Genomic DNA, 27,725 nt, shown 5'->3' with positions numbered 1-27,725 from the left:
TGCATTAACAGTAAAACATATAGTAGCCGACTGTCTAATTTACAACCAAGAGCACGCTGAACATAAAATATCATTCAACCTCGACTCCACACTCGGACCTATGCATGATAAAAACCTAAATATAATTAACTTTTTAAGAAAAACAAAATTGTTCAATATTATATAAAAAAAAAAAATGTTTTATCCAAATTAATAACTTTTCATTATATCAATACATATGTATTATATTATATAATCTCTGTAAATAAGTGTAACTAATGGCCTTTGTTGTCGATGTAAAAATGATCAATAAAAAAAAAAAAAATTTTGAACAATAAGTGAAATTGATGAATTTGATAATTATGGCGTGAAGGACGGATTAAAGATACCTTCCAGTGAAGGCACTTTTATAGTTAAAACATTTTTTAAAAAAATGATAAAAAATGTTAAACCACAATGTTAGGAGATATACCTATTAGAAGGGGAAAGATAAATAGGAATAACAGAAGTAGATATAGAAAGAAGAACAAAGGGTATTAGATTGGTCTAGACTAAATTATAAAAATTTAAATTATTATTTCTAACTACCCACCAGTTTTACTAGTTTTTATGAATATATAAATAATAATTCTGTTTTTAAATTAATTTTTATTTTGTATAAAAATTTAAATAGGTAACTGTCAGTAGTTTATTTTAATAATATATAATTATAATTTTTACGCAGCTTATCGCTTAAATGTTGTGTGTCGTGTATTGATCAGCTTTTAGTTTAAGTCAATTTGTATACCTAGGATGTACACAACGTGTTTAGTAAAAGCCCGAATAAAATTAAGAATTTCAGCATTTACTGAGTACAAACAGTAAAAGCTAACTTTAACTAGTAAAACCTAGGTTCATCTAGTGATCGAGTATATATTATAGCATACATATATTATATACCTAAATAGTATATATGTCCATGTTGCTGACATAATGTTTTAAATAATTGTTTAGTATGCTATCAACACCAAAAAATACTTTACTAGTAACAATCACTGATAAATAGATTTTAATCACTTGGAAGGATTTTAATTTTTCTTTGCTCTCAAATTTGACATCCAGCGTACTCACCAACCCCTAAATGTTTCACCAAACATGATTCAAAGTTATAACAGTAAATTATAAAAAACAGCAATTTATATAAAAATAAGTATAAAAAGCGGGTAAGTCGTGGATGTCGCTCTGCTGTACAATAGGTTACTGTAATGGATGGGATTAAATTTGAATGCAATGATAGGTATCATTGTATACGAAAAACGATTCTGAACGGAGATGATTGGTCAGTCTAGGATACATTATATTTTAATATTGTCATATATTCTATTTTGAAATAAATATTTTATTTTTCAATTAAGTCGCATAACTATGCATAAGGCATAGTTAATCAATTAGTGTAGTTATCATGTAGTTATCATAATTCATAATACCTTATATTATCATAGATATACGAATACCTGGTTTGAGGATAAATCGTTATCATTACGCGATTTCATAAAAATTTAAAACTCAAACGCTCAAAACATTTTTCCTATAATGACGCTTCACATTTTCTCTATAGCTATTTGAAGCAAAACTTATGGAAAACTTGGTGTTAAATTTTATAACCTAAGATATAAATACAAACAATATTATGAATTTTGAACTACTAAATAATTTGCAAATATTCATGGTTTTGACGAATTTTTGTCAATATTTGAAATTCAAATGCTAATAAAAATTTAATTTGAATTTCTGATGGAAATTTTTTTTGTGATAAAGATTGACAAATTTGTAAGGAATCTTTTATTAAATTTTCAAATCTTAGGTATAAAAGGAAAATTTTTTATGAATTTCTAGAATAAAATAATTTACGAATTGAAAATTTTTAATACACGGCAAACATTTTATTTTAATAACATTGCCATATGATTATAAAAAAAAAAATTTTTTAAATTGCAATACCTGTTGATATTATTTAATATTTTGTATTTATGACATTTATGTACATAGACAAGGAATTTCATTTGGTTGATTTTACATAGATTATTTTATACTTCTTACCTATTATTTTTATACTAATAATTAGGTTATTAGGTACAATAATATTACAAAATTGCTTGTTCATCGGTTTTGTTTTATATCATACATAAACTATATTATAAATTTTTATTGTTTGGCTTGGTGAGGCGCGGTCGTACGCTCAATCTTCGTAAACGCACTGAGCGTACGTACCGGCCGCAGTTGCTAGCTCCCGGATGAGTGACCACCCGGGATTTAAAGCAACATATCCTTGCCACACATACACAAACACGTGTTACAACCCTATCCACTTAAAACTTACAAATAAATATACAAAAAATAATCTCTACCGTACCACCCCACACCCAATGGCCTAGTTGTCACGAGTTCCTCTTAATAAAAAAAAAAAAAAATGTATTGTTATTTGTTTCACATCAGTCATCAATATTCAATACGTATTAATTACATAACAATATGACATAAAAAAACTAAAAATTTAATGAAATATTTAATTTTGGAGGCTAATATAGGCAATACGACTCCACAACCAACCATTGATTAAAATCAATGTAACCAACTGTCAAATTCTAGTTGTCGGCTAAAATACTGTCAGCTGTAATATTGTGGGCTGTAATATTTTTTGGCTAAAATATGTTCGGATGTAATAATTGTCGGATGAAATACTTTTGGCTGTAATATTTTTCAGCTAAAATATTGTCGGCTGAAATATTTGTCGGCTAAAATACTGTCGGCTTTAATATTTTCGGCTAAAATATAGCCCCTCAGCCCCTCGTTCCGCTTAGTTTCTAAAAATAAAATAAAAATTGATATTACTCATCTTATAAAACCGTTATAGGTTGTTATCACTGAAATTAAAAAGGTTGAACGCTTTTGTAAACAACTGAAGATTATTAAAAAGTCATTGAACTGGGAGTCTGGGAACGTTTTAATTTCACGAACATAAACCTGAAATTTGATGACCGACCATCAGGTTTGTAAGAACAATTTGTGGCCATATATAATATTTTTACCTTTTTTTCAATATTGTAATAGTATTTCGCCATTATAGAAATACAACAAAAATCATATGCATTTAATATTTTGATATGGATATAACGTTATAACGATATTATAGTTATAAGCTTATAACAAATTTAATTTAATTTGCTTAATCGTACCATCGTACATTTTTGCATTTTAGTCAATAATGACAATAATATTATATTATTAGTTTTGTACACGCAGTTGCAGTATCATGAAATTTGGTAGCTCTAATACTGCTATTACCACTATTACCAGGATATAGACACTGTAATTTTATTGTGCTATTACCTCGCTATTGTTCTGCGGTAACCTGAGTGCACGTACGGTTTGAACCGACTTGTTACCTAACGGTTCTACTGATACGTTCGTTGATAACGTTTGCTTTGGTCAACTTTTATCGTCTGCTACACTGACCACTGCCTAAAGGCTACAGCTACGAGTACATTCTACAGTTTGTACTTTTTATCATCACAACGACTACAATAAAATATGATATTGTCGAATTGTGGATTAGTTACTGGTGTTACTACTGTTACTTGCTAGCACCGTTATTCAGTTTTTGACAGCCTACTCTTTGTTTACTGTACTTCGCAATTGACCTTCTCGCTGCGCAAATAATAATATTCAATTTCAGAAATATTTACTACTACCACGACAACAAGGAATGATATGATGCTGGACCAAGAAAATCAGGTAAATTATTGTTGTTATTGACTTCGCTTACTCAATATGTGTTGCCATTATATGTTGTTTTTGTTAAATGCTGCAACGCCAAATAGGGCTAGGATTATGTCAACTCCGATGTCAAAAGGTAAGGTTAAGGAAAAATTATATTACAGCTGTAATATTGCAAAGCTTTTAAAGAAATATATTTATATGTAGCACTTTTTAATTATATGTTTGCATTCTATTTGGAATGGTGTCGGGTCAGACTGATTTGTTGATAAATCTTTAATTTATACTAGTGTTGATTACCTAAATATATTATGTCTCCTATAGAATTTGTTGTTTACAATAAAATCACAAATTATTCTGCCATTTACGAATATACATTTTGTGAATAAGATAAATATATATATCATAAGATCTTTATCCTATGAGGGCATATAGGTAGTAATGATGTGGCATAGATATTCCATACCTGTCGACTTGATCATGTAGGCGGATACACTTTTTTTTATCCATAACCTTATGTAGAGAATGTCATTATTCCATTAAAAATTCATTAATTTTACAATCACAAATTAAGATGCCATCGAACCAAATTTTATGTTTTTACTGAACACTACTATTAGTATTTAAGTTGTATAATATGTATTATTATACAACATAATCACTAAGAATATAAACAAAACATTGTATGGCTACAACTTGATTTTGAATAATATTATGGTACTTACATTTCAATTATTGTTAGAAGTATAGTACCTATTCTTTTTTTAAAAGAAATTTCATAAAACTGTGATAATTTGAGATAGTATATTGTGTTGTAGTTATGCTATGTTATAAAGTACATAATGTGGTATACTAGTAATTTTATTCCTTTATTACAGCCTAATCTTCCAAATGGAACAGAATCGTCTAACAGTTCATTTCAAGACAAGACAGTCATAAAAAATGGTAAACATTTACATTTTTTATCTGTTCTATAACTAACAAATATACATACAAAAAATGTTTACAGATGGTTCAGACAATATTTTCAGTAGTCATGAAGAGTATTTAGGTGATGTATCATTGGGTGGTTTTAACATTTCTCAGCTCACAAACAAATTAGAACGTCTTGCTTTAGCTACTCCACAAGTTTCAAGGATAAGACCTGATAGTTTAGTGATTGAAGAAGATTTTGATCTAAAAGAACGTCCAGATTCAGCTGATTCAGATAGCGGCAGGCCTGTAACTTCAAATGACAGTTCTATTTACAGGTCATTTGTTACAGATTCTGTTGAAAACCAACAGTTAGATAGTTTAGACTTTTCATCAACTATATGCAACGAAGACATTAATGACTCTGGCAGTAATATTGAATCAATACATGAAAATTTAACATCAGTAAATTTGGATTTAGTTAGCTCTGATTTTGAAGATTCTTCTCATAATTTAACTCCACATTCTTTCTCAAATAAATCATCTGAAGAAATATCACATCAATTAAATTCAGACTTGAACAATTCAGCACAGAAACTAAATATTTCGCTAATGGATGGTATAGGATCAGAAAACAAATTCCAGGTATGATTAATAATTAAACCTAGTATTATAAACTATAAAATATTAACAAAAACAAGTAACAATAGATAATCTACCACATTCTCTGATCGTTAAAACTGTTAAAAGAAATATAATTATATTGCTAAAATATATTCGATATGGTTTATTAAATTTGTTATTTGTAACTTCTATATACTGAATTAATAACAACTACAATAAATGCCAAATATATTTATAAATGATTGCAATGATTAACTGTATCTGTAATATATGATTTTAATTGGTTTATAATGCATACATTTTAAGGCTAAAAATTATCACATTTTTTTAAATGTTTGTCTCTTAGAAATCATTAAATTAAACATCAAACTGATCATTATTATTGTTAATATTTTTCAGTCAAATATTTTTGAAAGTGAAATAAAAAATTCTAGTGAAGCAGGACCTGTAATAGCTGAAGGTAATTTTACTTACTATTATTACAATTAAAATTGTAACCATGTTGTATTAACCATATTTTATATATTTAAATTTAGGTATTATTTGCTTATTTTATACTTATTATGTTAAGATATCAACAGGCGTATTGGTTAATTAAGTTGGCATGGACCAATTGCACATAAAACAAAATTTGTATTTTAGGGTCAATATACCAATTGCGCTGCATATATTTTAGGGTCAGTGTACCAATTGCGCTGCATACATTTCAGGGTCATTGTACTAATTGCGCCTCTTATATTTTACGGTTAGTATACCAATTGCGCTCTTTATATTTTACGGTCAATATACCAATTGTGCTTGTATTCAAAGTTACCTGATATTTATTGATCAATTGATTACTGGCTAAAGTGACTGGTATAATATATTTTATAACAGTATCAGGTATAATGGCTATTAGTTCCTCAAACTTGGGCTTAGGGTCAACACGCGGGTCATAGGTCATGAGTTAAATGCTCCATGATTCATATGTGGTAACTAGTGCAAATGTAGTAAAAAACTAGAAATCTCAATTACACATTAATACTCGCAAAAATATCGGTTAGTAACTAGCTAATAAGTTTTCCTTAGGTAATGTAAAATGTATAGAGCGCAACTGGTCTATCAACTCTAAAATTTTTAGAGCTCAATTGGTATATCAACCCTAAAATTTTTGAGCGCAATTGTTACATTAAAAGGTCATTTAAAGTGCAATTGGTAAACTTTCAATTTAGTCATCTGGTTTTATGATGTATCAAGTAACTTAAGTTGATCAATTTAAATTATCTGAATACAATTTAATAAAATCAACATTTAATACTTATTTCCATAAAATAATGTACACATTTTTATAAGATTAAAAATGAATCTTAATAATTTGATAGATATTGTAAAATATCATTCTAGTAATGTCTAGTGTAGTCATTAAATTATGTTTTGTTAATAGGTTTCAATTCATCTTCTGGGTTTAATTTTGATAATTTAGAAGCTCTTGAATCTGTGAGATCTTTAAATGAAGAGGATATTAGAAGGTTAACTATTTCTAGAAAATCTTTATATGTAGCGTTTGACCCTATTGTGAAAAAAGCTAACGAGGAGTCCAATGCACGGTGAGTAAATATGTCTTAATGTTGTGTTGATTATAATTGTATTATCTTAAATCATTCAAAGGAATACAAACATTTTAATCCTCTTATACACAATATATATGTCATATTTTATAAAGAAAAAAACTTAAAAAACTCAAGTCACTATTCTTGCATATTTATGATTTTTTAATGCGCCTCCCAATATGATTATTATTTTTAATTATTATTACTAATGTGTAAAATTGTTCTAAATCTAAAAATTAATTTTTTTTTTATTTAATTAATACCTACCTAATTAACTTTTAAATAAAAAGCAACTTATTCAAATTTAATACAATTTATGGATAATCTGAAATTAATTAAATATCCATTTTTTCTCACAGGAAAGAAGTATTTGAAAATATATTAGTCGCAGATAAAACGATATTGACTAATTCTCCACAATCTAGTAGTGGTTCTAACAAATCTCTGAATGTACGTAACCATATGTTAAATAAATATTTGTATTTTTCAAAGTGATGATAATTATTAATAATCAGTCAGTTAATGTCTTATACATTTTTAATTTTCAGATTTCAGATAACAAAATGAATCAGTCTATTACCAAAGATGAAAAGTTCAGTAACAGTTCCAATACCAAAACTAATGACCGAGAAAAATGTTACCAAGTATATAAAATAAATTTTGTTATAAGTCAATAAAATACTACCTTAAGCTAAATTTAAATTTAGTATAAATTATTTGAGATTATGTATATTATTACAAAATTATAGGTCTATCAACAGTTACAAACTATGCATATTCTGTAAAACTCCCTTATCTTTAGCTTTACCTATTAAAATGTCTAATATTATTACTGTTACTTCTTTTGTGCGTAGGATAAAATAGAAAAGTTGGAATGCGAAATCAAGAACCTAAAAAATGAATGTATTGCTGACAAGGAAAAAATAAAAAACTTAACCAACTCATTGATATCAGTAACTAAAAGCAAAGATCAATTAAGGTACATATAATTTAATACTTACATTTATATCTTTTTTACAATTATTTAATAAAGTTTGTATAATGGTACTATAATCTGATTAAATTATATATTTATGTGTAGTACTGTGATTGGAGAATATGAAAAAACTATTTCTGATATGGTCTCTAAAAAAGAAGATGTACATAAAGAATATGAAGCGCGAATTGCGTATATCGAAGAAGAAAGAGCAAAAATGGAACGTCACCTCCAAAATTCAGAAATGGCATTTAATGATGTTCATGAGTAAGGTTTATTTGCTTTCTAACTAGATTATGTAAAGAGTCTATACTATTACAAGCTAATTCAATTTTTAATTATTGTAGTTTGGGTTAGGTACATAGATAATAGTTATAGGATTTTGATACAATGTTTTTTCTTGTACTTGTAACTCAGTAAGTGGAAAATAAGTCTTAGGTAATTCAGATTAATCTAATGTAAACTTTATTTTTCTTATTTTTTGCCCAATTAAACTTTCAAATATTTTTTCAATAAATTAAAAATATCCTTTTTCTTTGAACTAAAAATACCCCTTTTCTATGAATTAAAAATAAAATATTAGTTATTACTAGTGCTGGGATTTTTATCAATATTATTGTTATAATAAAAATGTTAAAATCATGATGCATTACATACTTACATCAGTACATTTGAGTTGCTGTTAGTTTTAAGTTAATTATCATTTCAGATAAAGGAGCAAGTGTATAAATTGAAACTTATCAAAATAAATCATTTATTAAAAAATTACATTATTTAACCGTTTTTTACATTATTTAAATTTTCAATGTTTCAAAATATATTGACTCACTTTAAAGTATTTATAGATATTTTAAATTTGAATATTTTTTTGGTTTTTTTCATTAAGTCAAAAAACTTGAAAATTTTAAACAAGGTACCTTATAAATTATTATAATGACAATTAAAAAAATATTGAAGATCCATATTGACAATTTTTTTTTTATATAGCCATTTAAAGCTTAAAACTTGTCATAATTTATCTTGTTCTTACAAATTTATAAATATTTTAGTTTTTACAACTAAAGATTATGAGAATTTAAAGAAAGGCATCCCCATAAGTAGTTCATACTGTCACCAATATATATATATATATATTTACATTGATATTTTAAGTTCAAATTTAGACAAAATAAGATTACAAATGATCATAGTTATTTTGTTTTAATTTAAAAATATCATCATATTAAAGACTAACTGGTGAACTGTACCGCTCTGAATCATTAATTGTATACAATGATATTTTATCATTGAGTTTAAGTTTAACATTATCCATTATAGTGACCCATTTGTAACCAACTGTACATCAGAACAGTATCCACCTTTTTTCTTTTATATTTAAGATAAACATTTAATTCATTTTTATGATTATATAACGCCAGATCTAAGTGACTCAAAATGATATAAAAACTTATAATTTTTATAATATATTATATTATATATATATTATGAGATTATTTATTATACATTTTAAGTTTAGAAAACTGGTTAAAATTTGTTCACTGGCTCTGATGTAGGCTGCATGGACTAGGTGTATGCACTAGGTCTGGTTTTTAAGACCTAAAAAGTTTTTAGAAGGATAACATTTACAATAAAACAAGTTATTGTATTTTATTTGTATGGCTTTTAGTTGATAGTTTTTTCTTTGGTCTAAAGATGTATAATTAATTTGTACATTTTTTGAGAAAAGCCATTTAAAAAATAACTAATTTGTATTATATGTAAATTATACTAAATACAGTACTAATTTAAATATTTTTAATTTTGATAGTACATAAAATAATTTCTTAAATAAGTTCAATTAGTTTTATTTGACTTACATTTTTTTTTTTATAGAAAATATAATTCCTCAAAACAAGTAATTGAAGCAATGAAAGAAAATGAAACGAAATATAAAAACTGTATCAAAGAATTTGAAGAATCTCTCAAAAAGTATGAAGACAAATACATGAGGTTAAAAATACATGCCACTGAACAAATGAATAAGTAATAATATTAAAGTTATTGAAATTGTTGTGATTTTTTTAATCACTAAGTTTTTTAATTGTTGTGTATATTTTTTAGAGCCACCGAAGAAATAAATGAGAAGGAGAGGTCATTTGAGGCAGAGACTTCAAAAATGAGAATAATGAACAAACGCTTGGAAGTTAAAGTTAGATCATTACAAGAGTCTTTAGATAGGAAAGACGTGGAAAACGCTGAGCTTACTAATCTTTGTGACGAACTCATAGGCAAACTTGATAGAAACTGAAATACTTTAGTTACATCAATATAAAATTTTTTAGATCTATTTATCTTATTTTGTACACTTAATACTTCCTGAATTATTATTTACTCACTATGTTTTGTTAGTAAATGTAAATACATTTTTTATATTACTTTATAAACAAAGCGTAGATCACATACTAAACTATTGATTACAATTATAATTTTACATGTTATGTATCTGTTAAATTTAAATTTCAAATATATTATTTATTATTATTACAATACCTTCTTTTAAATATGATTTTTAAGAATGAAAAATTTTCATTTGTGTATTTATATATTGAATAATTTGGTTGGTAACAATCTATCAATTTAATTTGGATATATACAGTGGATTATGTTTTTTTTTTTTTTTTGTATTAATTTTACAATACACTTAAAAAGTGACATTTTATTGTTATTCCTCTTTCAACAATTAAATTATATGTTTTCATTGTAAAAAAAGTAATCATTATTATTTATAGTTTAGCTATAAAATATGTATAGGATTAAAATAACTGAAAATGGTTGTATGTCATATCTTTATTGTTTGTAATTCTCACCTTTAAAATGTTTGTAATTTTTAAATATTTTGAAGATGAGCTATTTTAATCAATGAGTTTAATTTGTAAATCAAGATTCTTGAAAATTAAAATATATCAATTTATTTTTAACTAAACTTATTATTATGCTTTCTAATTTTTGTAAGCAGTTATTTATAAATTATAACACATGCCTACTAACTTTGCATTAAGTGTTTCATTCTATAATTATTATTATTATTTGTTTTTTTTTTAAACTATATAACTTAGTGGATTTGGTTTTAACCTATCTTTATGTTAAACATTGTGTTTCTAACCCTTATATTATTCCATCCTAATATATAGTAAATTTTATTTTTAAATTTATCCAAGCAACATTATATTGTGTTATATATTTTGAGAATTAATTAATACAATACCAAGGCACGTGTTAGTTGTAATTGTTTAATTTTTTAACATTGTACTTTGTAAATATATCTAGTGAAATAAATAATAAAATAATATTGTAAAATATTCAAGTCGTGTTTGTAAAAATTCCAATTTTTTTCAGGCAGCGTTATGTTTAAGAAAAGTGGTCAAATTTTAATGACTTATGATTAAATATATTGTATTGTCTATTTAACTTTTTTGACTAACTTCTATTGTAATGTTTTATGGTTGCTTTTTTTATTATAAATGTAAATTTATAGAACATTTCCAACACTTAAGAGGGCATCAGCGCATTATTTGTTTTCTCTCATACTCATGGCCAATACTATTTTAAGACTTTTTATGGACTCCCGTGGCCAGTGTATTGAAAAAATTTAATCCATAAAAATAAAGTGGAATTTTGTAAGTTTGTTTTTAAAATCAGAACATAATATTCAAAAAAATAGGCCTTAAATTAGGTCCCATAAAGTCATAATAACATGGAACTTAAGCGCCCTCTTAAAATATCTAATAACGACGATACAGGTTCCTGACTAAGAACTTATTACGTATTAAGAGATCGCTATACTTGCATGTGTTGTTTCCGTCTTACAAGTTATAAGTGCGTACCACAGCAATTTTACGCTCAGAAGATCACGTTTAGCTCCGTCAGTTGAAAAATTAAAGTGAATTGACCTCCTATAAAATGTAAAGCTAATAACGTTATCCGTGTTCGTATATGTCGAGTTTTTACGATAGTTCAGTTTTGTGTTATGTGCATTTTTAATTTACGCTATGCTATAATGTTATATACCTACGCAACACTTCTAAAAAATTGAGCCATCGTAAAAACCCAATATACGAACACAAATAATATTCTTGATTTAAGTTTAAGAGGAGGTTAATTTACTTTAATTTTTAAACTAACATTATCTGCTGAGCATAAATTTAATATGTTACGCACTTGTAAGACGGAGATAACACACGTGATGGCTATAGCGTAGTCGTCTTAAAAAATATTGTAAAAAATTAAAATATTCACACGATAGCATATTTACATGAAAATCAAATTTAACAGCCATTACACGAGAAAGTCCTGTGCTGTCACGTACCTACGATGTACTTTGTACAATTGGTTTAACATAAATCCAATTAAGGTATTCGAGTTGTATATATAAGTCTATCAAGTTTTCGCGCTCAAAATTTGAAATTACGTATATAATATTATAATGTTATAATGCAATGCAGTAAGTTGTGTTTCAATCGAATTCTATCGACGAACGTTTTTGATAACGACGATAAGTGTGTTGTTATCGAATTAATGGTTCGTCTTAATATGTCCGGTTTATAATTCTATGCGAGTATTCGATAATAGGATTTATTATTGCTAAGACGGAGTTACAATATAATAATTATGATATGTCATCATGCACGTACTCAAATAACAGTCTTGTCGCAGTTGAAAACGAATTCCCGATAAAAGCGATCGGGCTCTGACCATGGCAAATTTATCATCGACGCGGTAAGTGAATAAAAGTTATTTTTTTACCTAAACGAAAAATAATCCGAAATTATTGTCATTTAAGTAATAGTGATAATAATATTATATTGGTTGACGTATCGATCGCGTTTTGCTCTGCAGGATTGCAAATAATGTGTTCGGAGGACGATCGTTTGGCGGAAATGAAGAAATACGTTGTGAAGGTTTTCGAAGAATGCGTAAAATCGGTGTCGCCCAGAAACATCGTCAGAAACACACTGAGATTTGATTCAAAAAAGCTCTCCGTCAACGACTCTTCGGTGTACAGCGTGCCAGGCGACGTCTATGTGGTCGGTTTCGGTAAAGCGGTGCTGAACATGGCGCTTGAAGTGCACAACGTACTCGACGGTCGTCTCAAGGAAGCCGCAGTGAGCGTTCCGTTCGGGACCCGACGGCCCTCCTCCTTGCTGGACAATTCCAGAATGTGCGTCATGGAGGCGGCCCGGAACAACATGCCCGACCAGCAGTCGGTGGAAAACACCGATCGCATCATAAGTACGCTAGCCCGTCTGGAAAGGGACGATTTGCTAATCGTACTAATATCGGGCGGCGGTTCCGCCCTGTTGTGTTCACCGACCGTGCCCCTCCGCGACAAAATCCTCGCCACCAACCTGTTGTCGTCGGCCGGTGCATCGATCGAACAGCTGAACGCCGTGAGGAAAGCGCTGTCCCGGGTCAAGGGTGGCCGACTAATCGGGACGGTCCGGGACGAGTGCACCGTGATCTCACTGATCCTGTCTGACGTCGTGGGCGACCCGTTGACCGCCATCGCCAGCGGACCCACCGTGCCCAACGACGACCCCGACCATCTGCCCATCGAAATCGTCGACCGCTTAGGTCTGCGCGATAAGATGCCAAAGTCCGTTGTCGACGCGCTCTTGCGAAACGAATCGTTCAACGGCACCTCGGCGCGGTTTGACAGAGTTCACAATCACGTGATCGGTAACAACACCGTGGCGTTACGGGCGGGACTCGAGTACGCCAGTCGAGACTTTGAGGCCGTACTCGTGACTACGTCGCTCCGCGGTGACGTTGCTCTGGTGTCCACGTTTTATTCAGATCTCATAGCGTACGCGTGTGGCCTGTACTTGGGAGCAACGGACGAGAAACGCAAACAGAAACTGAAGGTATCGTCTTCGGTAGTCGGCGGCGGAGTGGACGTTGAGGGCCTGACGGACAGGGTCGTCGAAGCGTCATCCGAAGGCCGTGGCTTGTGCATACTGAGCGGCGGCGAACCCACGGTCGTGGTCCGTGGTAATGGCCTGGGCGGCAGGAACCAAGAGTTGGCGCTGAGGGTAGCTTTGGCCTTGGGGACGGCGAGACGCCGTGACGACGGTCTGCACCGGTTCGACGTGCTGTTCTTCAGCGGCGGCACAGACGGCATCGATGGCCCTACCGATGCGTGCGGGGCGTTTGGTTACCCGGAACTTGAGGACTTGGCACTGTCCCAAGGCCTGAACCCTTCGCATTATGTCGACAACAACGACAGCTACGGATTTTATTCGTCACTCGATTGCGGTGGTAATAGCGATTTACTTAAAATCGGACACACCGGCACGAATGTGATGGATCTGCACATTTTGATCATCAAACCGAAATAAGATCGTAGCACCAAATGATAATCGTTTATCTGTTGTAAATAATTGTAATAGACGATAAATTGAATAACTGAAACTTTTATTTTATACTTTAATTTTTATGTTGATAATAAAGATTTTTAATTTTTGATAGTACTATCTAAGAAGAATCCTTTCATTGCAGAGAACGTTTTACAATAAAAACGCTAACGTTTGAAGCGTTTGCAATGTCGAAATTCATACGATCATCTAAAGACAGCTTAAGGTAATATATACTACGTTTACATGATACGAGTTGAACCGTTCTTAATTGAAACTGATTTTATTATGAGTCGATCTAATTTCCTGACCTGTTTACATGTGAGTCTTTTATATTAAATTGGTATGTTATAGTTGTATCGTATTTAGGCAATACAAGTATATTGTGAACATTATACAATAGTGTGTCACTTAACGATCAGATATCTACTAGATGGCGTTATTCACGCCTACTCTTGATTATCAAGTACAAATGAATACTGAAAAATTTTTAGTAAATTATGTAAACAATAAATATTACAAAGTTTGATTGAATACATTTTGAACTTTTGTATTTTAGATTCTGAACGAAGTGATGAATGTATTGATTTTACAATGATGTGTTTTTTTTTTTTTTTGTCTCTGTACGGATGGGCAACTCAAAGTAACTAGCGGGCCACTTTTAAGTTCTTTAAAATCTAGCGGGCCGCAATGCATAGGAGAAAGCAAAAAAAAAAAAGGTCCATTAAATTTACTAACGGCAGTACGGATATGACTAAACCGAAAATGAAATAAATACTATGTTAGCTACGCCATTATAAATATATATTTAGACATTTAATAATTTAGTTTCGGTTTAAAACTAGATAAGAATTTATATACACATTTTATCGAAAAACATAATAAAATAAAATAAAACACAGATAGTCGCTAAAATTATATGAAGTAATTTGAAAATGTAGCGCGGGCCAGATAATAAAGGTTCGAGGGCTGCATGCGGCCCGCGGGCCGCCAGTAGCCCATCCCTGGTGTACAGCATAACTAGTTGAAATAATGCTTCAATTTCAAACTTTGGGGGTGGTTTCCGATGTAAAAGTGAATATCCTTGGTGCATTATAGAGGTCAAAAAAAAACATTTTCCCACAGTTTTCAAAAAAATCGATGAAAACAAAAAAAAATGACAGAAAAACGGGAATTTTTACGCAAAACCAGTTTTCGACCAAATCGATTTTTTTATATGGTTGTAATTCAAAAACTAATCACTGTAAATACTTGAAATTTTCACCGGTACTTGTTTGTTATCGCCCCGCCAGTACGCCGTATAAAATTTATCGCCCCGCCACTCTTGTTTGTTATCGCCCCTCTATAAATAAAAAAAAATATTTCAATGTATAATATTATTTTATTTTAATAGTTTTAAATATATAAATGTATAGTATAAAATTTAAATTCAAAAATGTATAAAATATAAAATATGTATAAAAATGTAGAAAATATATTATGAATCTATAGTTATAATGGAGTTGAGATGTTTGAAACAATTGTAAGTAATTCAGTAAAATTCATTTTAACGTATTAAATTTAATTTTTCGAATTTCTCAGTAGTAGGTAATAAGTAAATGAAATGGTAAACGAATGCCAGCAACGAACGAATATCTTATATCATAAAAATGATAAAATGTAGTTTTCTCATCTTCTAAAATAGCTCACAAACGATTAGCAATAGCGATAAATTGTATGCGATGTACTGGAGGGGCGATAACAAACAAGAGTGGCGGGGCGATAAATTTTATACGGCGTACTGGCGGGGCGATAACAAACAAGTACCTTTTCACCAAATGTTAATGATAGTGATATATATATACAGTTTAATTTTCAAAAAATTTTGACTTTTTTTGAGTTATTTATAGACCACTGAAATTTTCAATTTTTTTTAAAGTGCTGGTAAAAAAATGTTGGACGACCAAAAAGACTTGAAGATTTAATACAAGGATCCTTATGAGTTGTTCTTATTGTAGCTATAAAAAATTAAAAATCATAAATCACATTTTTTTTAAGAGCGTTTAAATTTCAATTTTTTACGAAATCTGTCGAAAACGCGAAAATTTGCAAGTAATTTTGAAGTTTAAAATCATAAAATTTTTTGTGTTTATAACACTAAGGATTAAAAATATAACACTAAGTTTTCCTTCAAGTAGCTATAGAGAAACTCGAAGCATCATTATAGGAAAAATTTTAAGTGCGTTTGAATTTTAAATTACGATACCGATTTATCCTCAAACGATTTTAAATATTTGTTATTATTCAAAAAGTATAAGTCGTAGATACTTGAAAATTTTACCAGTTATTTAGATTGGCATTTTCTTTACATGATTTAATTTTCAAAATATTTTGACTTTTTTTGAGACATTTATAGACAACTGAAATTTTCAATTTTAATGAAAATTTTGTTTTGAAGTGTTGATAATATTTTTTATTAGCATTTGAAGTTCAAATATCGACTTAATACGTAAAAATTACGGCAATTTTAAAATTACCTTAGATAGAAATGCATAAAAGTTTTTCTTTTTAGATCAAAGATTTGAAAATTAAATACAAGGCTCTTAACACATTATAACAATAGCAGTTGAAAAATATTAAAAACACATGAACACGATTTTTTTTTATAAGCATTTAAAATTCAAACTTTTACTAAATACGTAAAAATTACGGCAATGTTCAAATTATCTTAGATACAAATTAGTAAAAGTTTTTCTTTTTAAATCTAAGATTTGAAAATTTAATACAAGGCTCCTATCATATTTTTACAATAGCTGTTGAAAAATAAAAGAAATAGGTATATAAGCATAATTTTTGTTTTAAAGCATTCAAAATTTGAATTTTGACAAAATACGTAAAAATCACAAAAATTCGCAAATTGTTTTAAGTTATAAATTCATAAATATTTTCTTTTTAAATCTAAGATTTGAAAATTTTTAATAATCTATAATATACCCTAGACAGATAAACCATCTCCGTTCAGAATCGTTTTTCGTATACAATGATACCTATCATTGCATTCAAATTTAACCTACCCTAGTCAGAGGCCACCCCACCCCCTAATGTACAGCAGAGCAATACCCACTTCCCGCTTTTTTTAAAATTAATATCTTTAAATTTATTTTTTGGGTAGAGAATATTGATAACAAGGCTCTTAACATATTGTTACAATAGCAATTGAAAAATAAAATAAGTTCATAGTCATAATTTTTTTTTATAAACATTCAAATTTTGAATTTTGACAAAATACGTAATAATCCCGAAAATTCGTAAATTGTTTTAAGCTAGAAATTCATTAAAATTTTCTTTTTAAATCTAAGATTTGAAAATTTAATATTAGATTCCTTACAAATTTGTCAATCTTTATCACAAAAAAAATGTCTTCCGGAAATTCAAATTAAATTTTTATCAGCATTTGAATTTTAAATATTGACAAAAATTCGTCAAAACCATGAATATTTGCAAATTATTTTGTAGTTCAAAATTCATAATATTGTTTGTATTTATATCTAAAATTATAAAAATTAACACTAAGTTTTTCATAAGTTTTGTTTCAAATAGCTATAGAGAAAATTTGATGCGTCATTATAGGAAAAATGTTTTGAGCGTTTGAGTTTTAAATTTTTATGAAATCGCGTAATGATAACGATTTATCCTCAAACCCGGTATATATAGGTATATCTATAATAATATAAGGTAATTATGATAACTACATGCAATGTTTTTGGAAAAATTGATTAACCATGCCTTATGCAAAATGCGTCTTAATTGAAAAATAAAATATTTGTTTCAAAATAGAATATATATGACAATATTTAAATATAATATATCCTAGACAGACAAATCATCTCCGTTCAGAATCGTTTTTCGTATACAATGATACCTATCATTGCATTCAAATTTAATCCCATCCATTACAGTAACCTACTGTACAGCAGAGCGACAACCACGACTTACCCGCTTTTTTAAATTCTTGATAAGTTTTAATGTATAAAAGTGTAATAATAATATAATAAACCATAATGCCAAATTTTTATTTGTTTGTTTTGTATATTTTGTTATATATTATTACAATATTATGATATTGGAATAATAACTATTTATAATATATTTCTTTTCTTTTTATTTATTCTTTTATTTTTTTTTTTACAGTAATTTAAAATAATGCAAAATGGAACGAATATTTTTATCGAAAATAATAAAAATATATAAGAGAATAAGTAGTGATCAGTAAAAATAGTGTAATTTGTTCAACTCATTTTGATTAATTATTTCAAGTAATAAAATTTTTGTTTTTGTTTTATTATACTAGGTACTCTACAATGTTTTTTGCGCCATCGGTCCCGTACAACTTATATCCTATTTTAATTATTATTATTTATGGGACATTAATTTACTATACAAAAACGCATATTTTTTTCCTCATTTTAGTTTATTTATTTGTTTTTTTTAACTTTTCTATTGAGCCAGTTTAATTCTTTTATAATTAACATAACTTAACTGTTATACATGCTTCATAGATATAACTTAGCTTTTTCCGGTTGATTTGAAATATAAAAGTCAGGTTTAAATCATTTGTCTACGCATATATTATCTAATATTTACAAATGTCCTTAACACTAATCAATTAAATCACTACAAAAATATATTAAATTAACAAATTTTAATTATATGGAAAAATTAAATAGTTAATAAATTTGTCTTTGTTTAAGAAACTTTGTTTATACCTTAGTTCTAGATAGATTTTTCGAGTTTCATCTTCATCAACCAGATCTCAAATTCCATTAGTTTCAAATACAGTTTTTTTTAATGAAGTATTAAGTCACATCGCTTATGGCCATCATACAATAAATTGTGAAGTACTTTATTATACTGTATCTATGCTTGGCTTTTAGAAATGAAAACAATACTTTTAATTCGGGAATTTCAACATAGGCACATGTTCATCAATGCATTAAAGAATATGAAAATAGTATAGTTCTCAATCACAACAGAAGTACTGAAGTATATTTTTTGACTTACGGAAAATGTTTTATGTTGTAAATAGTAACACGGCGTCCTGGATATGCAATTTAATAGCACGAACGGCATGTGTACATTCAGTTAAATTGCAGGGCTTCAAAACGATTTTATAACGTAATTTGAAAACAATAGCCAATAGGTAACAAGTGGTTTTTTTAAATTTTCGAGACCAATGCATTCTTAAAGATTATTTTTACTGTTGTATCTTGGATAACTATTAACGTAAAAAATACTCAACATTTTCAAATTCAGATTCACATTTAAGATTCATTTGCTTTATAACAGATATTAAATATATATATATATATATATAATAGCATTAAACTGCATTCAATTTTAAAAGTATTTAGGTGGTTGAGAGGCTGTATTACAATAAGATTTTATTTGTAGAATAAATGAATTTGTGGGCACTGTTTAAGTTAAAACATGTTCCCCCATTTTTTATGTAACTACCATGTTCAATTTTTTTTCATTTTATAGGTCATAACTACATGATGCATATTTAATAGGGTTTTAGGGTGTATATATATTTACCCTAATGATAACACAATAACAACATATATTGTAATTTGAGATGTAAATATAATTATAATGGAGATGATTTAATGTATTAAAATTTAAAAAATTATAATAATATATTAAAATAGTGAACTATAATATGCATATATTGTATACAATATGATACACGATTTCAGATTAAGTATAATTCATATAATAAAAAAATTGATCTTTGAAACAGCTAATATTTTGATATCATAGTATAAATAGTAATTTGTCATCTAAATCAAAATATAAGTTACCATAATATGATAATTATATCATTATTTTTGCATTTCAAACTTAAATATCTATTCTGTATATATAATTTATAGATAAATGTTTTTCAGCATAATCTGAAAAGAAAAAAAATTGAAAATATTAATAAATTGTGAAACCTACACGCAACCGAGTTAGGCGTTAGAGGTGTGCCTAAACCAAAAGGTTTAGCATCCGGAGGCAATTGTGTTTCAAAGAGCAAATAAAAAAAAATTAAGAAAAATCATACACTAGAAATACACACTGAAGACTACAATATGTTATCTCTAATTCATGACTATATTATTATTATTATTGTAGTAGAGTTTTAATAATCAGCCTACTTAAATTAGAAATATATATATTTATTATTATGTTATACTACGGTATACTCTGTGTATGCGTTACCTATGTAATTATATAATTATATATGTATACATCAGTGTCTTGGGGGTTCCAGACCCCCCCCCCCCCGTAAATCCGCCACTGATTACAGCAGTAACCCACTTGTAACTACTGTACAGCAAAACGACATCCACTTTCCCGTTTTTTTTTTGTATTTGAAATACATTTGACTGCAAACGCCAATACTTCCTTATCAATTTTTTATTATAATTGTGGCTATAGTGCTCATATTGTGTGCAATTTATATCTCGTTCAGTCGCACGGTTTAACCGCAATCACCACTGATTTTGGGATTTTGAGTTTTTTGACAGTGATAACAAAAAACAAAATTCCAGTTATTTTTAAAATTAAGATTTTAATTTTAAACTGGGTTTTAAAATAAATATAAATATAAATTTATTTTTTAGATTATTATTTAGAAATAACCATTTTTTTAAATGTATAATTTATACAATTTTTCTATAAACATTAAACATATATTAGTATAAAACTAAGTATTAAATGGCATTATTATTACCACAGCATAGTTTAAATAGGTACCTACGACCTACAAAATTATCTGTAATGAATTATGAAATATGAATATTAATTATTAACTGTGGACAAATTTTGAATTCACGTAAATAGTATTAATAGTAAATACGTAATCACATATCATAATACAATTAATACATATTTTTACTTAATATTATAATGATTACGCAATATATATCAGTCATCATAATGTTGTCTTCAACCCGTGGTACACGTTTATAATGTAGTAGCTCTATCCATTCCATTGTATAATAATATGATCTAATAGCGTTTTCCACCACACTGCACTGACTACACCAGTACATATTTTTATGTTCCATCAGCAAGATTAATGTGCACCGAGTGGACTTTTTTTATGTTTCACCTAAATGCACTACGTCAGTTTTTTGCACTCAGTGCAAAGATAATCGCACGAGCTTTTGGAGCTCGTGCGCATTATCATTATCATGATAAGTACTGCAATACCACGGACTAAGAATTAAGATATACAGGACTGGTATCGAAAACATTAGGCAAACTTTTTGCAAAATTATTAAATTTGATGTTTTCTTTAAAATGAACATACATTATTTTAATAACTAAGGGTATATTTATTTGATGCTTACTACTTAGTACAAATTACTGAAGCAATTTAAAGTTTGAAAAATGTTAATATTTCATAACATAAATGATCTTATGTATGTAGGTATAGATCATAGACATATTAATAATTAATATGCATATGGTAGAGATGAAACTATTAGAATTAATAAAGTATTTGTGTGATATCCAATGCAATGTACTTAAAATTTAAGGTTTTTTATGACTTAAATTAATAATATCTATTATCTAACTACTGCCTTGACTAAATACTGTAAGGCCATACTTTTACAGTCACTTAAGTCTGATGATACGTCTACAAAATATAATAGTCAGTAACCACTAAGATTAGGTTTCATAAATACAATTTCAATAATTATATTAATATACTATTATTTCAAAAATAATTAATTAGTACATTGCCAATATACGCTACTAGAATGCGCTAGTAACCACACCTGTACCATTAGAAACATTTGAGGACCGGCCTTCTACTACCCCCAGGCCATGTCGATTCCAGTCCTGTATATCTTAGTCCGTGTGCAATACCCATTAAATATTTTATTATCTTTATATATCAGTAATAAGTATAGATTTTATGTTTCATCTACATTTGCACCAGCCCGTGTTGGGACGATTATCAGTGAACTGTACCAGTTCTACCTTGCTGCAATAGTGTGGTGTGGTGGAATGGTGGAAAACACTATAAGCTTATACATGATCCTAGATTATGGTTATCATGAAATAAAATGATAATTTTTATCAGAAAAGATTCAATCGGTGTGATAAGAAAATTATCAACGAATTACATGTGTTTTACAACTTAAAATTTAAATCAACAACAATTTAATATATTTTAGACTGTACTGTATATAATAGTATTTACTATTTAGCCATTTGGTATTTTAGTGACTAATGATTAATGATTGTCAATAATAATTGTATGTTTTAATAGGAAATTTGTAAGTACAGGCTCTGTAATCTGTTCTAGTGTTATTCAAGTAGATATACTACACAAAATAGTAAAATATACTCTATTGTCATTACTAATATTTCTGTGTAAAATTTATTTTGTGCATCAGATAACTCTCATGGCCGAGGGCAAAGAAGACAAACACCAAACAACCTCACAGTCCACAGATAACTATGACGGATGGGGATTTGATTTATTCCCTGAGAGAAGGGGTACCTATAAACCAACCATAACAAATGTTTTGTTTCAAGGACGTGGAAATGAAAACTTGGAAAGAGTTAAGTGTGAAAAAAAAGTGGCTTACTGTATAAACAAAAGTATGTATCAGTATTTATAAATTTTTCAAACATCATAAACATTATAAGCATAACTATATATCTATATTTTATATTTAAAAGGTCCTTTGGTAAAGATCATGATGGGTGCGTTACGCAGATCTGGTTGGTGAGTTGTGACATCTTTAGATAATAACTGCTTATACTGATTATATTGTAGTTACATGTTTTTTAAAGTGGCTGAGCTAGACAGGGCCAACATAAGGGTGGGGGAGCGGTTGGACCTGGAATTTAGGAGTCCATTAAAATAAATTTGTAATTTTTGACATCTTGAAATATTTATAGGAACACTCTTTTTATTAAATAATATTTATTGGGGCCCGCAAAACAAAATTTTGTACAGTTGCCCAGAATTTGATTTGGAAGGCCAGAACCTTAGTGTTGTCAAATAATGTATTTAATTAACTTCTTATACAATTGGTCGACATTTCTGTTATATGACATAGACAATATTGAGATGTTATTAAAAAATGTGATGTAGCATTATATACTATCTATTAGTCATTACTATGTTATAAAACAGTGCCAGACATTGCACAAATGCATATTAATTATGAAATAAAGACACTTATGACATTATAGTTAATAATGAATCAAATTTAAATTGTTTACTTTAATAATACATACTTCACAGTAAATTTGGCCTTTTTTGTTTATATTAAAATTTGTATTGGATTTTTTTTTACGTGTTTTTAGTCATTTAAAAATTATTATAAAAGAAGAAAATTTTAGCATTATATCACACAAACCTTATAAACATTCTACTTGACATGTTTAATAATTTTTTATTCTGTATATTATTGTGTGTGTGCGTGTGTTTATCACCGATAGGGTCACAAAATAATTGGCTATTTTAGATTAGTTAATTAAAGTTTATTTATTTATTAAATAGTTTTAGTTAATTATTATTAAATTAAAATATATAATTGAATTAGTCATACTAGCGATAACTTTTTGATTTAACTAATTATGTTATTGTATTGCAATTCTTTACTAAATTTTTAAGCTTAAATCTACTTGTCTGAATGAATAAAATTTTATTAACATTTATAGAATAAAAAACTAAAGAAAAATTTTAAATGTCTATAAATAAATTAAAAAGATTTGAAATATTTTGAAAATTTTATCAAATACAGAAAATGCCAATATGAACATTCAGTGAAAATTACATATGTCTTCGTTCATTTTGGAGTTACACCAATATATAAAATTGATTTTCTTAAAAATTAATTTTGCATAAAAATTCCCGTTTTCCTTTACTTTTTTTTGTTTTTTCTGGTGCTTTTGAAAACTACTTGGAATTTCCCCAATGCACTGACTAGATTCACTTTCCAACCCGAAAAGCTTGTTTAAAATATAAAAATTCAAAATTGTATTAAATATTTCAATATTTAGTTGAGTTAGTAATTATGTAGTAAATAATAACTAGGATTTTTTTTGCAGGTTTCTCGAAGTTTATTAAAAGTTTTAAGTTTATTAAAAAAAATATTTTTGTTAATAGTTAAATTAATTGAGTAATTTAATTGTAAAACAAAATAAGATTGGTAATGATAAAAATGATAGTGAATGGCCCTTAAATTACCCTTTGTACAAGTGCAAACAATTTTATATTATATTCAAGTTAAAATAACCATACTTCACGGTTGACTTATGCCTTGGGCCGCTATGTTCTGGCATAATAACTTGTATAGATAAAGGTAAAAAAATGGGTGTTGCTTGACTGCCAGCCAACAAAAATTGTTAACCACTGAATATGATTATTAATTCGAGTATAATAATATTGCAGCATTGTAAGCATTATTTTTGGTATTAATATAACAATAAATTATTTTTATATTTTCAGTGAAGTCAACCCATCTCGTCATATTGTATGTGAACTATGTGATACAAGCGTCCATGGGGGATATGATCCAATTATGAATCAAGTATAAAATAATTATTATTTTTGTTTTTACATTTTTTATTTATTATTATTTTTTAAACAGGTTGTTATATGTCAAAACACAGCTACGTCAAAGGGTACCATACAAGGTGTGCTCACACATGAACTTATACACATGTTTGATAGTTGTACACGCAAATTAGACTTCCGGAATGTTGAGCATTTAGCTTGTACAGAAATCAGAGCAGCAAATTTGACTCATTGTGGACTTGTATCGTCTATTTTAGAAGGGCATTCATCAATATTTAATTTTAGAAAAAAACACCAAGTAAGAATTAAAAATTATTAGACTATAATTCAATTTTGTTAATTGATATATTCGATTGACTATTGAGAATAATCCTAAACATTTGGTATTATGGCTCCTGTAAAATTTCTATTTACTTTGTTAACTAAAGCAAGAATTCATAGATATTCAAGTTTTCTTTCAAATTTAATTTATCATTTATTATTTGTGTATAATTATATGTTCTTAATATTTTTTTCCTTTCAACAATTAAAATAGATTACTGACTTTTTAAAACTGTATTTCATGTATTCCTTTTTTATTGATAGTTTTAGTTGAGTATAGCATAGACATATTTATTAATTATAGAGACTGCTAGTTTAAATTTTATACTTTAATTTGTGTCCATTGATATTTTAAAATTAAAAATGAATAAAACAACAAGTTAGTTAAATTATGTAAGTTTAATTGAATACTAATTACCAGGGCTCGTAAGTTCATGCACTGAAAAATGCATAAATAAGCATGCATTCATGCCCTAAAAATTAGCAAAATATGCATTAAAATATGCACTTAAAAGTTCGAAAATATGAATTTATATGCCCTAAAATTATTAAATAATGAACTGAAAATATGCATTATGTAAAAAACCATGAGCAAATTTTAAAATAATAAGAATATATCCATTAATTTTAAAAGCCTTTTATTAATTTTAATTTTTATACATTTAATTAGTAAAATAAAAAAAAATGAATAGGTACTTGTGAAGTTCATGATAATATGTCTTTGTTATCTAATTTTTGTACACCATTATTCTGCACCTACAATTAAAAAATTTGGAATTTAATATTAGGTATTTCATTTTCAGATATATTTGTATAATGTTTATAAAAATTATATTTACTTAAGAAATTACACTGTATTATTAGCATTTTTTTTATGTTTTCCAACTTAAAAGATCGGCGATTGTCTATCAATAAGTTTTTGAGCATAGAAAAAGATCTTTCTACATCTGCTGAAGTAAGGGGTGCATATTTGAAGTACAATAAATCGTTTGCAGTCATATCATCAGGTAGATCTAAATTTGCAATATTGTCTTCTTCGCCACTCAAAACTTTGGAAATTTTACAAATTATGTTGTACCCAATATTTTTGTCGAAAACATATTTTAGTTTTTTTTTAATTTCAATTCCGTGATGTCCTTCTAATTTTGTAAATGTGTCTTGGATTTCTTCGACTATTCTAGGTAGTCACAGGAGAATAATAGGTAGGTAATAAATAGAAATACTATCATTTTGTAAACGGGAAAATAAATAAGAAACAAGAAACTCTTCAAATATTTGTCTAAAAAATTTTTTTATGAAATAATATGCACTAACAACTCTAAAAAATCGACTATATGCCAAATATGCCTTAACACCCAAAACATGCACTATTAAACTTTATATTATTGTTACTACTGTTATGAAACGGATTTGTATCTCAGTTAGCATGTTTTCCTGTGTAGCAGAAAAAACATGCGGATGCATGAAATTACGAGCCCTGCTAATTACCAAATATTAAATTAAAAAGGTTATTCGACTTGTATACTCATTTTAAACTATATTTTATTGGTTTTGTATTTTATATTTTTAATTTATTTGATTTGTTGTTACTTTTATTTAGGATTGTGTAAAACATAAAGCCACTATTTCTGTGTTGGCTGTTAGAGATGTCACTTATGAACAAGCAAAAGAAGCAGTTGAGAAAGTATTTGATCGTTGTTATGCAGATTTAGAACCTATTGGAAGAAGAATTAGAGGAAAAAAAGTTGATTTCGAACTTGCATATGCTGAAGCTTTTTTAATGGGCTATGATTAATAGTTATTTATTTATATCATTGTGTAGAATATAAAAACAATATTAGGTGTACAGAAAAATGTATTTGGAATTAAGAAATTTTAAACATTATAGAAAATATTGTCACTTATGGAATTCAAAATCTTTTTTTATTAATTTAATTTATTTACTCGCCATCATTTTCTATGAATATAATTTTAAAATAGACTTGTGTTAAAAATGAGATTGGTAAACAACATCTGTAAAAATGTAATAGTATTAAAGTGAGTAATTACATTTTTACACTGGCTCAATAACACTATATAGGTATAGCTAATTTGACAATGTACACAATGTACTTACACAAGTTAAAATATCTAAATATTATATTAGTACTATAAATAATTATAAAAAACAAATACGCTTGAAAATACTGTATAATAATATCTATAGTATGGTGTACAAACTTGACACTGGCTTATATTAAAACACAGTGGTCCAATTCACAGACCACATGTAGCCCTCAAGTCTTTTTTAACCACTCTTATACCTGTATAATCAAATTCTTAATCAACAGCAAATTTTTTTTGTGTATCTGACAGGTATTCATTAAAAAACATTTTGACTTTTTGCTTTTGATTTTTCATATGGAAATTGAGCTTGGTTCAAAACCTTGATAATTTAATGATAATCATATTAATAATAATAATAAAATAATTATAGGTATGGGAATAAATTCCACTAATTCCAGTTTCATTGTTAAATTATATTACAAATTATAATATATACAATATATAAGTGTATCTAATAATAAAGTTATAATATTAATATAATGTTTAAGAATCAAGAATAA

The 27,725-nt window shown here is 27.8% G+C and overlaps 3 protein-coding genes across 4 annotated transcripts; all 3 read left to right on the top strand.

Moving 5' to 3' along the window:
* The first annotated feature begins 3,452 nt into the window (after nucleotides 1–3,452).
* Nucleotides 3,453–11,179, top strand: LOC107171080 (uncharacterized). Its single transcript, XM_015521309.2, has 11 exons — nucleotides 3,453–3,753; nucleotides 4,614–4,680; nucleotides 4,745–5,292; nucleotides 5,671–5,731; nucleotides 6,695–6,857; nucleotides 7,220–7,310; nucleotides 7,409–7,504; nucleotides 7,715–7,839; nucleotides 7,942–8,103; nucleotides 9,709–9,858; nucleotides 9,937–11,179. Exons 1-11 carry the CDS (start codon nucleotides 3,730–3,732, stop codon nucleotides 10,121–10,123), a joined length of 1,674 nt encoding a protein of 557 aa, XP_015376795.2. The 5' UTR covers nucleotides 3,453–3,729; the 3' UTR covers nucleotides 10,124–11,179.
* A 1,201-nt stretch (nucleotides 11,180–12,380) lies between these two features.
* On the top strand, nucleotides 12,381–14,339 carry LOC107171079 (glycerate kinase). The gene is made up of 2 exons (XM_015521308.2): nucleotides 12,381–12,591; nucleotides 12,712–14,339. Exon 2 carries the CDS (start codon nucleotides 12,723–12,725, stop codon nucleotides 14,208–14,210), a length of 1,488 nt encoding a protein of 495 aa, XP_015376794.2. The 5' UTR covers nucleotides 12,381–12,591; nucleotides 12,712–12,722; the 3' UTR covers nucleotides 14,211–14,339.
* Nucleotide 14,340: 1 nt separating this feature from the next.
* LOC107169092 (mitochondrial inner membrane protease ATP23 homolog) lies at nucleotides 14,341–27,028 on the top strand. 2 transcript variants are annotated; one of them, XM_089225422.1, is made up of 6 exons: nucleotides 14,341–14,451; nucleotides 22,661–22,868; nucleotides 22,950–22,995; nucleotides 24,730–24,811; nucleotides 24,872–25,096; nucleotides 26,720–27,028. In XM_089225422.1, the coding sequence occupies exons 2-6, from the start codon at nucleotides 22,670–22,672 to the stop codon at nucleotides 26,912–26,914; spliced, it is 747 nt and encodes a 248-aa protein (XP_089081548.1). In that variant the 5' UTR covers nucleotides 14,341–14,451; nucleotides 22,661–22,669; the 3' UTR covers nucleotides 26,915–27,028. The 2 variants fall into 2 exon arrangements, with proteins under 2 accessions (XP_089081548.1, XP_089081547.1); XM_089225421.1 differs by lacking the exon at nucleotides 14,341–14,451 and adding an exon at nucleotides 22,141–22,540.
* Nucleotides 27,029–27,725: the final 697 nt, after the last annotated feature.

The sequence above is a fragment of the Diuraphis noxia genome, unplaced genomic scaffold (genome assembly GCF_037042655.1).
Source record: "Diuraphis noxia isolate RWA-SAM2 unplaced genomic scaffold, SU_Dnox_SAM2 contig0004, whole genome shotgun sequence".
Classification (NCBI taxonomy): Eukaryota; Metazoa; Arthropoda; class Insecta; order Hemiptera; family Aphididae; genus Diuraphis; species Diuraphis noxia.
This window is presented reverse-complemented; position numbering and strand designations above follow the sequence as displayed.

What these genes read in the sequence shown, in the direction of transcription:
- LOC107171079 (XM_015521308.2), top strand. Translation starts at nt 12,723, where the DNA reads ATGTGTTCGGAGGACGATCGTTTGGCGGAAATGAAGAAATACGTTGTG.
- LOC107171080 (XM_015521309.2), top strand. Translation starts at nt 3,730, where the DNA reads ATGATGCTGGACCAAGAAAATCAG. An exon ending in AGGACCTGTAATAGCTGAAG is followed by an intron (nt 5,732 to 6,694) that starts GTAATTTTACTT and finishes TTTTGTTAATAG; the next exon opens with GTTTCAATTCATCTTCTGGG. An exon ending in AAAAGCAAAGATCAATTAAG is followed by an intron (nt 7,840 to 7,941) that starts GTACATATAATT and finishes ATTTATGTGTAG; the next exon opens with TACTGTGATTGGAGAATATG.
- LOC107169092 (XM_089225422.1), top strand. Translation starts at nt 22,670, where the DNA reads ATGGCCGAGGGCAAAGAAGACAAACACCAAACAACCTCACAGTCCACA. An exon ending in GCGTTACGCAGATCTGGTTG is followed by an intron (nt 22,996 to 24,729) that starts GTGAGTTGTGAC and finishes TTATATTTTCAG; the next exon opens with TGAAGTCAACCCATCTCGTC. An exon ending in ATGATCCAATTATGAATCAA is followed by an intron (nt 24,812 to 24,871) that starts GTATAAAATAAT and finishes TTTTTTAAACAG; the next exon opens with GTTGTTATATGTCAAAACAC.